The 12,459-nt window shown below is 46.3% G+C and overlaps 1 protein-coding gene across 1 annotated transcript in view; it reads right to left on the minus strand.

Annotated features, from left to right (window-relative positions):
• Positions 1–294: 294 nt before the first annotated feature.
• Positions 295–12,459, minus strand: part of CALCR (calcitonin receptor) — a 112,773-nt gene continuing 100,608 nt past the window's right edge. Inside the window, exons 9-13 of the mRNA XM_068156820.1 lie at positions 10,718–10,778; positions 10,549–10,615; positions 8,005–8,223; positions 4,669–4,710; positions 295–621 (exon numbers count right to left, since the gene is read on the minus strand). Coding sequence (XP_068012921.1) covers positions 400–621; positions 4,669–4,710; positions 8,005–8,223; positions 10,549–10,615; positions 10,718–10,778 — 611 coding nt within the window. The 3' untranslated portion in view covers positions 295–399. The remainder of the gene's footprint in view (positions 622–4,668; positions 4,711–8,004; positions 8,224–10,548; positions 10,616–10,717; positions 10,779–12,459) is intronic.

Here is a 12,459-nt window from a genome sequence, read left to right on the forward strand (position 1 = left end):
ACTCCAAGCCAGTTACATCTTCTGAAAGCTGATAGGTCAAAATCTGCTGTTGAAGAAAAGAACCAAAAGCAAAACTTGCTGGAAGTTTCCAGTTGCCACTTCCTGGTTCTTCCTTTACTGTTTGCTACCTGGCACTGCTGTCCCTTCACAGTTGGTATCAGGAGGTACGGAGATAGCACAGCCTGATGGGCAGGCCCACGTTTCCTCCCTGCTGCACAGCACAGGAAGAAATGCTGTTTGCAGGTCATTACTTGCAGAGGCTGATGTGGTTTGAGTAAGGTGTACCTTTCAGCTGGTCTTGCCCCCTCCCATGTGGCTTGGATTTCCACTCCCACCCTTCTTCCGACTTTGTTCACAAGCAGAACATGAAATGGTGTGTTTACAATGGCTGGTGCTGAGCTAGGCAGATGTCTCTCCAGATTTTAGTGCAACAAGTTCAGAGTCCTCTGTGTATCTGCCATTGAACTGTTCATTGTTGGAGTCATGGTGGTAGAGGTAAACTGGGACCTCTGAGATGGATGTGGCAGTGCAGGAGGTAGATCGCGTGGAGCAGTGCTCTCGGCGCCTTTGGCCCCACTGGGTTTTGTATTGTGTCCACTGCCTCTTCAGAGCTCCTTGTACCTGGGAAAGATACACAGAGGTGGCTGAGGCAGGACCATCACAGCCATTTGAAAATATGCTGCAAGAAATAGAACAACATAAGAAAGGGGAAGAGGGCAAGGAGGGGAGAAGAGGGCAAGGAAAGGAAAAGAACAAGAAGAAAAGGAAAATGAGCAAGAGTAGAAAATAAAAAGACAAAAAGAAGAAAAAGACACAGAAGGAAACAAAAAAGAAAAAGGAACAAGTACCCCACGAGGCAGCAATGTCCCCTTGTGATCACGGACAGGGGTGTCCTGTGATGTATCGAGAAGAGTGTAGTCAGCAGGTTAGGGAGGTTCTCCTCCCCCTCTGCTCTATCCTGGTGAGATTGCACCTGGAGTCTGCACCCAGTTCTGAGCTGCCGGTTCAAGAGGGACAGGGAACTACTGGAAAGAGGCCAATGGAGGGCCATGAAGATGCTGAGGGGACTGGAGCATCTCCCTGATGAGGAGAGGCTGAGAGACATGGGGCTTTTCAGCCTGGAAAAGAGCTGCCTGAGAGGGGTTCAAGTTTCACTTGAACTTAAGGAAAAACTTCTTTGGTGTGAGGGTGCTGGAGGCCTGGAGCAGGCTGCCCAGAGAGGTTGCAGAGTCTCCTTCTCTAGAGGCTTTCAAAACCTGCCTGGACACGTTCCTGTGTGACCTGCTCTAGGCAAACCTGCTTTAGCAGACCAGTCTGAAATCACTCTCCAGGCCCTGTGCAGCACAATGTCTTTGACTTCTGCAGATGAACCAGCAAGACTTTCATCTTTACCAAGTCTCTGCAGCTCAAATCACTCTTGACAGGTATGGAACAAAATGGTATCTACTCCCCACCCACAGCTGCCTGCAGAAAGCTGCTCCATGTCACATAAGGACAACGCTCTATAAGGAGCTGCTATGAACCTGAGATGCTCAGTGTCCAGCAGGCTCATGCAGCATGCCAGGAGTGGATATTTCAATGGCTTTGGCCTTTTGTTTTTAATGCAAGATGCAAGCCAAGGTTTGAGGGTTGATACTATAAATCCTTACTCTTGCAAGTAGCTGCACTGCCTTTGGTATGACTGCTGCCTTGAATAAACAAACCTTGGCTGGACTAGGCCTTTGAAACTAACTCAAAATGATGTCCATGCAATTTTCCCATCAGTAGCTCTTTTTTTGCTATTGTTTAGCTCAAGACAAAGTGAAGAGTTCTTTTTCTAGTCACTTTCTAACCCATAAAGAGTATTCATTGGGTACCAAGAACACAAAAGGCATCTGATTACAGCAAAGGTAACAAAGGCTTCATTACTGGAGCTGGGAGGAAAGCTTGTGATGTCAATATTCAGATGTAAAATCAAACAGCTTCATGCTGGGATGGACTCACAGAGTCATTTAGGTTGGAAAAGCCATTTAAGGTCATCAAGTCCAACCACTCTCTATCTCTACGAGGTCTGCTCTTGCATCTCCTGTGAAGGTGATGAGCTGCTACTGAGCTCTCAAACTGCTCTCAGTTGAACCAGAGTCTGATGGGCCACCAAGGCAACCATGAGTCTGAAGATGATAACATGGTTAACTGCAGAGAGAGGAATAATGTCCCTGAGCCTCACAAAAGCTTCACTGAAGAGTTTAGTTTTCTCTTAAACTAGAGCAGGGTAGATTGAGACAAGACATTAGTGGTGAGACCCTGGAATGAGTTGGCCAGAGCAGGTGTGGAGGCCTCATGCCTGGAAGTGTTTAAGACCAGACTGGATGAAGATTTGAGCAAGCTGGTCTAGTAGGAGGTATCCCTAACCATGGCAGGGGGTTGGAACTAGATGATCTTTAAGGTCCCTTCCAACCCAAATCATTCTGTGATTCTTCTCAGAAGACAGTGATACTTGAATTGTCTGTATGGTCAGGGGGACAACAGGCACATCTCTCCCAGTTCAGCCCATGGTTGGAAGTGCCATTAGTCAGGTTTAGAAGGCTTCATGGACCAGTAAGAGCAGGTGGTGGAAGTAGCTGTGTTTTCATTCTCCCCTGAACTGCTGGCTGTACAGAACCCAGCCACAAAGGGATGATGGATGGCAGAAGCTACTGCATTTGAATGAAGCAAGGTGCTGACCTAGATATCTGCCATGATGCCAAGGATCTCAGATGATCACAAGTCAATGCCAACTAAAACTCTTCAGGCATGCATTTGAACTGTGTAAGCAGCACTGCTGACAATCACATGCAAAACCACAAGGTTTTAATGACCAAGGAGGCTCCTGGGGACCAGGAGAGGTAGGGTGGTGCCTGTCACACTTTCTGCTGCGGCAGCAGATGGAAGAAAGGCCAAAGAGATGAAGAGCTTGAGGTTGGTTGCCCTCCAGGACTTTCCAGTTTTCCTGTTCTTTCTCAGCCATTCAGACCTCCTTGGCACACAAGAGAGCTGACTGATTCTTTTCCAAACAGACTTTCCAATTTGTTGGCCAGTCTTGCAGTCTAGAAGAAACCTCAAGCCTGGAAACATGGTCTGGTGAGTAGGCTACGGCAGAGACCTTGTACTATCTGTACAACACTGTTGTTGTTGGCCAGAGAATTCCCTGAAGTTCTACATGAAAACAGAGCAGATCTATCATCTTAGAAGTCCAGACCAATGCATTGTTGATGTCTTCTTCCACATGAGCACAGGCATCAAAACTGCTTCTTAGTACTCTCTTTACATCTGTGTCTCTAAGATGGGCTCATGGTTCTGAAGTGATGGTAGTGAGGCAGTAGGTGATGAATGCAACATAAACCACTGCCTGCTGGTACTGACCTTACCACTGTTTGTCCTGGGTAAGCTTCACAGATTTCAGCCTTCAAGTTAAAGATTCCAGCAGGAAAAAGTGCATCCCAAAGTACCCAACCTCTTGTGGTACCAAAATTAAGCTGCTTGCCCCACACTGAATTTTTCTCATGAGGAATAAATTTTTGAGCTCCATGGCAGGAGATGTATACACCAGCTTGGAAACAATGTCCTACCATGACTAAAGACCAGGCTGTGGCTTTGGTCCATGTCCTACCACACATGGAAGACTGGGGCAAGTTATCTCAGTTTACATCTCTTGAGCAGCCAAACTCACCAGGTTCTCCCAAACAGGGAGAATCAAAAGCCTTTCCGAGTTTCCAGGCAATGGAGACTGGACTTTTTTGGAAAGTGATGACAGTAAGGGAGATGGAGAAAGGTAGTGGCAGCCTGCAGATCCTAGGGAAAGAAATGTGGTAGGACAAGAGAGCTGGACATCTCTCCAATGTTGATTAATTAGACCCATGACACCATAAAAAGATGCAGGTGCTGAGCACCAGCCTTGGAAGACTTAGAGAATGGTTAGACTGGATGATCTTAAAGGGCTTTTCTAGCTAAAATGATTCTATGCTTCCGTGCTTCTCTCTCATTTGGTGCCATCTGAGACAGGGATCTGCTGGAGAAAGTCCAACGGAGGCTAAGAGGATGATTGAGGGACTAAAACATCTCTGCTATGAAGAAAGAGTGAGAGCCCTCTGGGGCTGTTTAGCCTGGAGAGAAGGCAGAGAGGGGATCCAATGTCTATAAATATCTGAGGGGTGGATGTCAAGATGCAAGTGCCAGGCTCTTTTCAGTGGTGCCCAGTGGTAGCACAAGGAACAACAGATGCAAGCTGGAGCACAGGAGGTTCCACCTCAACATGAGGAGAAGCTTTACTGTGAGGGTGGCAGAACACTGGTGCAGGAGGCTGCCTAGAGAGGTTGTACAGTCTTCTGCAGAGACTGTCAAGACCTGCCTAGATGTGTTCCTGTGTGACCTGTCCTAGCTGATCCTGCTCTGGCTGGGGGGTTGGACTGGATGATCTCTGGAGGTCCCTTCCAACCCCTTCCATTCTGTGATCTGCTTTGTAATGGCAACACTCCTGATTCACCTGCACAAAGCTTTCACAAATGCACACTGCTGCTTTTATGTAGAGAGTAAGAAGTGGGCTGGTGTGGTTGCAAAGCCTGCAGCACAACATGCTTTATTTCTGCAACAGTGCCCAGCACAGTGACTACACATCGGGTCCTCATCCTTTGCTCCATTTCAGGTACTCACCTCACCATTGAAGAAGCAAAATATAGTTGCCACAAGTAAGCCCTAAGAGAAAGAAAAAGAGTTTAGAGATCAGAATATACAAATTGATTGGAAATTTAGACATGATGGATAGTAAAGAACAGCATTCAAATCAAGGAATTGTTTTGGTTGGAAAAGCCATTTAAGATCGTTGAGCCCAACCATTATCAAACGTGACCGAGCCTGGTGCTAAACCACGTCCCTCAGCACCACATCTCTGCCTCTTTGAAACATCTCCAGGGATGGAGCTTCAACCACCTCCCTGGGCAGCCTGTGCCAGGCTTTGAGAACCCTTTTGGTCAAGAAGGTTATTCTAATATCCAACCTAGAGCTCCCTTGGTGCAACCTGTGGCCATTTCCTCTCATCACTTGTCACTAGGGAGAAGAGACTAAACCCCAGCTCACTCCAACTCAGCCAGGTCTGTAGAGCTATAACATAGCTCTGTTGCTATGCCATGGAGGTCCAGTTGGTGTGGTGGAGAAGCAGCCCCTATAGCCCCCAAATCATTAACTGATGATCTAAAACATCTTTTCCAGCCTAAACAATTTGAAAAAACACTTCTATTGAAAGTGGACTTAGAAAAGTTAGACAATGGTTGGACTTCATGATTGCAAAGGTCTTTGCCAGCCTAAGTAACTCAAATAAATACTTTTGCTTAAAATGCACTTGGTAGTGTTGGGTTAATGGTTGGACTTGAGGATCTTAAAGGTCTTTTCCAACCAAAATGATTCTGTGATTCATAGAATGGTTTGGGTTGGAAGATCATCCAGTTTCACCCCTGCTGCCATGGGTAGGGACACGTCCCTCTAGACCAGGTTGCTCAGGACCTCATGGTGCAAAAAAGAGCAGGACAATTCTACAGCAGACTGGCTCCTACTATTCAAAAAGGACTTCAAGCAGAGGAAAATTTCCCGGCAAGATCTCAAAGAGTTGTTTTTCAAAAGGGGAAAACCACTCTCTGAATGAAATAACCACCAGACAGCTCTGTGTAGGTGTAAGTGCTCTCTCATTCAGCATCTTTAAGTTTCTGATGTTCACAGTGGACTGCAGTGCTTGTTTGCACCTTTTTGTGTACATGGATGGTGTAGCTAATACAGCAAACCACGATGCTCCCTTACAGCAGCTTCAGTTCTAGAAGATGCATGAAGAAAACAAATCTTTTAATTTTGGCAGGAATGGAGAATGTATTTTATTTCCTACCAAAAAACTAAAACAAACAAACAAAAAACCCAAAGAAACACACTCCTCCCTTCCCCCCCATATTTGTATCCAAGACGCCTGCTTGTATATGATGGACATGCCCTGGGATGCAAAAACTAGTAGGCTGCTGGTAGTTGCTGGAGATTCAATCTGTGCTGTACAGTAGCTGGTGGGGAAATAGAGCCATGACACAAACTAATAGAACATCAGCTAATTGCATCATCAGCCCTAGAAGAAAATGAGCACCAGAGGAGTGCTTGGAGAGCTGGAGCTGGCTGCCTTAAGTATGAATACAAGAAATGTTTGGGAAGGCATTATGAAAGCTAAGGACTAAAAAATCTGCTCTGAGTAGAAAAAGAAGCATCACAGTGAGCTGCAGGGACCAGGACAACTTCACAACCCTCCTGAAAGGACCAAATTGATGTTCTGGTGGGGATGACATTGAACCAGCGTATGCAAGAAGCCCAACAGCATCCTGGTCTGGATGAGGAATAGTGTGGCCAGTAGGACCAGGGAAAGGATTGTCCTCAGGTACTCAGAGCTGATGAGGCAACACCTTGAGTCCAAGATCCAGTTTTGGGGCCCTCACTCCAAGAAAGACATTGAGGGGCTGGAGCAAGTCCAGAGAAGTGCAATGAAGCTGGTGAAGGGTTTGGAGAACAGGGCTGGTGTGGAGCAGTTGAGGGAACTGGGGTTGGTTAGTCTGGAGAAAAGGAGGCTGAGGGGAGCCCTTCTGGCTCTCTGTAAGTCCCTGAAGGATGTTGGAGTGAAGTGTGGATTGGTCTCTTCTCCCTGGTAACAAGTGATAGGAGAAGAGGAAATGGCCTCAAGTTGCACTGGGGCAGGGTTAGGTTGTATATTAGGAAAAATGTCTTTGCTGCAAGAGTGGTCAGGCACTGGAACAGGCTACCCAGGGAGGTGATGGAGTCACCATCCCCGGCAGTGTTCAAGAAATGTGTGGATAGGCACTGGGGGACATGTTTGGTGGCTGTGGTGGTGTTGAGTCAATGGTTGGACTCAAGGATGTTAAGGGTCTTTTCCAACCAAAGCTATTCTGTGATCCCACACAACATTAAATTAATTTCATCATTTAGCTTCTGTCTGAAAATAAAAATGTCAGTTTTATCTTTTCATTTAAGCTGCCTAATAATGGAAGTTTAATTTCTAGATGAAGCTTCATTATCTCAGCCTTCTCCTCCGTGTGTTGACATTCCATCTCTACAAGTTTGCCTACACAGCTTCATCATCTTATTAAACTCCCAGCACCAGCTGCAGTCGATTGGAGCACTTCACCAGAAACTGTTGGAGCACAAAAGCCCTCTGTGATCTCAGTTTTCCCTCCTTAATTTAGAAATGTGATCAGTTTTTCATTCTTTCCCCTATCTTGTGGCTGCTCTTTAGGCAGCGGCACTCCTCGTGTAAAGGCAGCTAAGACAACGATGTGAAAGTGGTGGGAAGAGAGCTGCACAACCATGGTCACACTCAGTTTTCACTGGTCACAGAGTGCACTGGGTTAGAAGGGTCATCTTGGCCAACACCCCACCCTCCATGCTGTGAACATGGATAAGGGAAGAGCAACTGATATCACCTACCTGGACAAGGTGTTCAAAGCTGGGTTGGACAGGGTCTTGAGCAACCTGCTCTAGTGGAAGGTGGCCCTGCCCATGGCAGCGGGATTGAAACTAGACCCTGCTTTACAGTGAGGGTGCTGGAACACTGGAGCAGGCTGCCCAGAGAGGTTGTGGAGTCTCCTTCTCTGAAGACTTTCAAGACCCATCTGGACATGCTCCTGTGTGACATGCCCTAGGTGATCCTGCTTTGGCAGGGGCATTGAACTGGATGATCTCTGGAGGTGCCTTCCAACCCCTCATCCCGTGATTCTGTGATGTTTAAGGCCCCTTCCAAGCCAAACCATTCTATGATTCTATGATGTCCCACTAGACCAGGTTGCTCAGGGCTCCATCAAGTTTGACCTTGAATGTCTCCAGGGATGGAACCTCAACCACATCTCTCAGCAACCTGTTCCAGTTTTAGGGTAAACCAAGTGGCCGCAGCATCTTTGGCTAAATTAACAACAAGCAACTCAGCAAAGCTGCAGTTGCTGGTTCACAACATACCTGGTAATGCATTAATATATGCATGATGTAATCATAGATCTCTCCAGCAAGTCTGTTTTCTGGTCTCCAGGGTATGATAACAAACTGAATTCCTAGCAAGGGCACCAGGATTAAAGTGGCTCTGACAGCTTTCATATACATGTTGGACTCAGCACGGTGGGTGTCTCTCAGCTTCGTCACCAACACGCGCACGATGTTAAGAAGAAAGAAAAAATTGACCTGCAAAAGCAAAGCTGCTGTGGGTGAAAGCAATCAGATTCAACAGGCATCCAAAGTAATACAGAGGGCATCAATGTCTTTATCAGTGTGACTTGCCAGCTTCATTGTAGCTCAAAATATCACTGAATCACAGAATGGCTTTGCTTGGACAAGACCCTTAACATCATTGAGTCCAACCATTGACCCAACACCACCATGGTCTCCAAGTGCCATGGCCACACGTTTCCTGAACGCCTGCAGAGACAGTGACTCCACCACCTGCCTGGGCAGCCTGTTCCAATCTCTGACCACTCTCACAGCAAAGAAAGTTTTCCGTATCTCCAATCTAAACCTTCCCTGGTGGAACTTGAGGCCATTTCTTCTTGTCCTATTACCTGATACTAAGCAAAAGAGACCAACCCCCACCTGGCTCCAACCTCCTTTCAGGTACTTGTAGGGAGCCAGAAGGTCTCCTCTCAAGCTCCTTAGTTGCCAGACTAAATAACCCCAGGTCCCTCAGCTGCTTCTCACCAGACCTTTTACCGGCTTCATTGCCCTTCTCTGGAAGGGCACCTGAATGTCCTTGCAGTGAGGGACCCAACCCAAGCTATGACAGAGCTGCATTCTCTCTCCAGTACACCCACCTTACTCTTTCCTCCTCTGTTACTGGACTATTAAGCACCAAATTCTTTGGAGCTTCAATGGATTCCTTTCTCAGATGATTTTATGGAAGAAGTATGTAAGTTGTACACCTTACACAGATTTTACTAACCAAAATTCCAGAGTTATGAGGGAAATTTCATCTGGACCTCTCAGAACACTTAAACTTGTCTCAGTAAGCTTCAGCAGAGCATTTCAGCACTTCTTAACTACTCAGAGACCTTTCAACTGTTTTACATTTGTGCTCTGCTGGGAGGAAAAGAAAAAAAAGGAATAATAAATGCCTTCTGAGGTCCCATCCTGCATTAAATCCAAGCCCTATTCTCCAGCCTGCTCTGACTTCACTCACTCTGCTTAACCTCCACTTTCAGAATTTCTGAAACTAACAGTGAAAAGTGGGAAAAAGGCTTTGCAGAGGTAAAACTCCTTAGCTCTTCTGAGTCAGTCTGTTGCTGGGGGATTTTGATAGCAAATCATGCAGAGTATTTTGTAGACATTGACATTTTCACATGAAAAATAGAACTGGAAGGCATGAGTGCAAGGCAGAAATGAGAATGCTTTGTTTGGAAAGCAGGTAAAGATTGGTCTTCTTCCATAAAACACAGGTCCCCCCTTTTTCCTTTGTGGTTAATATGCAGAGACTTGGAGCATGGTGATAAAAATAAAAGGTTGAATCCTATTCTACAAGTTAGTTGGCACTACAACAGCAGAAGTGATCAAGATTGAACCAGTGAACCCACCATAGATGTGATGGTATGGGAACAGCAGAGCAGCTGTATGGAACATCTGTCTGAGGAGGAAAGGCTGTTCAAAGACCTGGGACTGTTCAGTCTGGAGAGGGCTGAGAGGGGATCTGATCAATGTCTATAAATGCCCAATGGGTGGCTGTCAAGAAGCTGGTGCCAGCCTCTTTTCAGTGGTGTCCTGTGATAGGACAAAGGGCAATGGATACAAACTGCAACACAGGAGGTTCCACCTCAACAACTGGAAAAAGTTCATTGCTGTGAGGGTGCTGGAGCCCTGGAGCAGGATGCCTAGAGAGGTTGTGGAGTCTTCTTCTCTAGAGACTTTAAAGACCCAGTCTTTCAAGACCTATCCTGGACAGGACAAGGAGTGATGGCTTCAAACTGGGAGAAGCTGGATTGAGATGAGACACTGGGAAGCAATTCTTGCCCATTTGGGTGGTGAGGCACTGGAACAGGCTGGCCAGAGGAGTTGTGGAGGCTCCAAGCCTGGCAGTGTTCAAAGGCAGGTTGGCTGGGGCCTTGAGCAAGCTGGGCTGGTAGGAGATGATCTTTAAGGTCTCTTCCAACCCAAACCATCCTATGATTCTGTCTTCTCTGAAATACTGTACATCTGTACAAAAAAGGTATTCTGGGAGAGAGTGACCATCCTTATTCTCCAAAGGTGTCAGTGATTTGTTTGCCACAAAATCTGATTCTTAACTGGGAGGTTTCTTTACAGGACTCCTTTTTGAAAAGCACTGAGAACTTGGCGCTGTAACTCTGAGTAGAGAAAACCTTCAGCTGCTCCTGACCTTTGACCAAAGGAATGGTTGATCTCAATAACTTTAAAATAGTCTTTTCCACCAGAAATGATTCTATGATTCTCCTTAAAAATCCAGAAGCTTCTGTACAGGTTAGCAGCATTTCTGAACGAATTATAAATAGCATGTAAGATTCTTACCAGTAAAGCTGCCATTACTGGTCCATGAACAATGTACAGCAAGTGAGTGTCAACACTCATCCAGCAGCTGGAGGGGAAATAAACCATTACAGATGGTTAAGAACTGAAAGAAAATGTGTCCCACAGCTGAAGAAGGGCAAGTGCCTTCCAAACCAGCTGTGCTACTTACTTGTCATTGAAGTATTTGGCTCTGGCAACAGCATGGATAGATGCTGGTACTAAAGGGAATCCTGGAATAACCGAAGTTAGAGATCAGGCTTGGTATTTTGTTAGTTTGAATTTCATTTCACACACACACTACTCAGAGAATCACAGAACAGAAGGTAGCAGTTGGAAAGGACCACCAAAGATCATTGAGTCCAACCCCCCTGCCAAAGCAGGTTCACCTGCATCGATTTGCACAGGAATGTGTCCAGCCAGGGTTTGAAAGCCTCCAGAGGAGGAGACTTCACAACCTCTTTAGGCAGCCTGCTCCAGGACTCCAGCACCCTCACGGCAATGAACCTTTTCTTCAAGTTCAAGTGAAACCTCCTGTTTTCCAGCTTGTGCCCATTGCCCCTTGTCCTGTCACTGGGCACCACTGAAAAGAGCCCAGCCTCATCCTCACAACCTCTACCCTTTAAATGTTGCTCAACACCAAGAAGATCCTCTCTGTCTACTCTTCCCCAGCATAAACAGCCCCAAGCCCCTCAGGCAGATGTTCTAAACTCCTGAGTATCTTCGTAGCCCTTTTTACCCACTCAAGCATTTCCCTGACCTCTTGAACTAGGGACCCAGAACTGGACTCAATACTCCAAATGAAGCCTTATCACCTTCAGGGACCTCTTGTGTACCTGTCTAATAGGCTTCAAACCTGGACCTGAGGAGCATGCACTAAAATACTGACCCTACCTTGTAGATACAGACAGCAAGCCAGTGGGGAGCTGATCTACTGCCCTGTGTGTCCTGAGCAGAGAGCTTTATGGACACCTTTGATGTTACTGCTGCCTGTCCCCTATAAGCCACAGACATTTTTTCTGAGCTTTGGATGTTCTTTAGCCATAAATAAAACATGTGCTGATCCCATGATCAGTCACGGAGGGAAAGACTTGGCTCCTTGTTTCTTTTGGTCTTGGTGATTCCATCAACACTTTTAGAAGAGACAGAGAATCCTTAGCCAAGTTCTGGAGAAGCCTTACCTCAGAGCAGAGGCCAGCCAATGCTGGAACATTCTGATGTCTTTAACCAGCAGCCAAAAAAAGTTCTTACTGCAGGTCAGCTTGGGAGGAAATGCAGCTGTGGGACAACAACCTGGGTTGTCTTCTCTGTTATATGTTGTTAGAAAATGATTACTTGGCCTCTGGCTGCAGAATGTTGGGGTTTTTTGGGGTGATGATTCACAGTAGAACAACAAAAAAGCTCAGAGCAGAAAGAAAGGAACTTCCAACCTCAGGGTGAGCTTTTGAAACTGACAGCTTGAGAAAATCCTTCTGATTCAGAACCAGAGGCAACCTGGGCCAGTTTTGTTGACTAGGATTGAAGGGCAGTTTTTTGGGGGCCTTTCTGTAATGGCGAAAAATCTTCATCTGAAAGCTCTGGCCTGGAGCATCATGAGTAGAGAGCTCCACACAAAGCCAAAGGATCTAATTTTCTTCTGCTAGATGCATCAGCCTAGAATATTTGGCTCAACAAACTCCCAGGCAAATCTTCAGGACACAACAGAAAGTTTTCATTAGTCAGAGGGTAAGGAGCTCATGCCTGTCTACAGCTCCAGTTTCCAGCTACAGGCTCTTCTAGGGCTAGATGTTGCTCTTCTCTTGTGAAGGACCAAAAGAAAGACATGAAACAGCAAGGTCTGTTGGATCTTAGTGGTACAAGATGGGTCACTCCAGGTGTCCCCCACCAACAAGTAGTGAGCAGTGGGTAAGGTAG

This window comes from Melanerpes formicivorus, unplaced genomic scaffold, assembly GCF_026170545.1.
Source record: "Melanerpes formicivorus ecotype bairdi unplaced genomic scaffold, bMelFor1.0.p_v2 SCAF_35, whole genome shotgun sequence".
Taxonomy (NCBI): domain Eukaryota; kingdom Metazoa; phylum Chordata; class Aves; order Piciformes; family Picidae; genus Melanerpes; species Melanerpes formicivorus.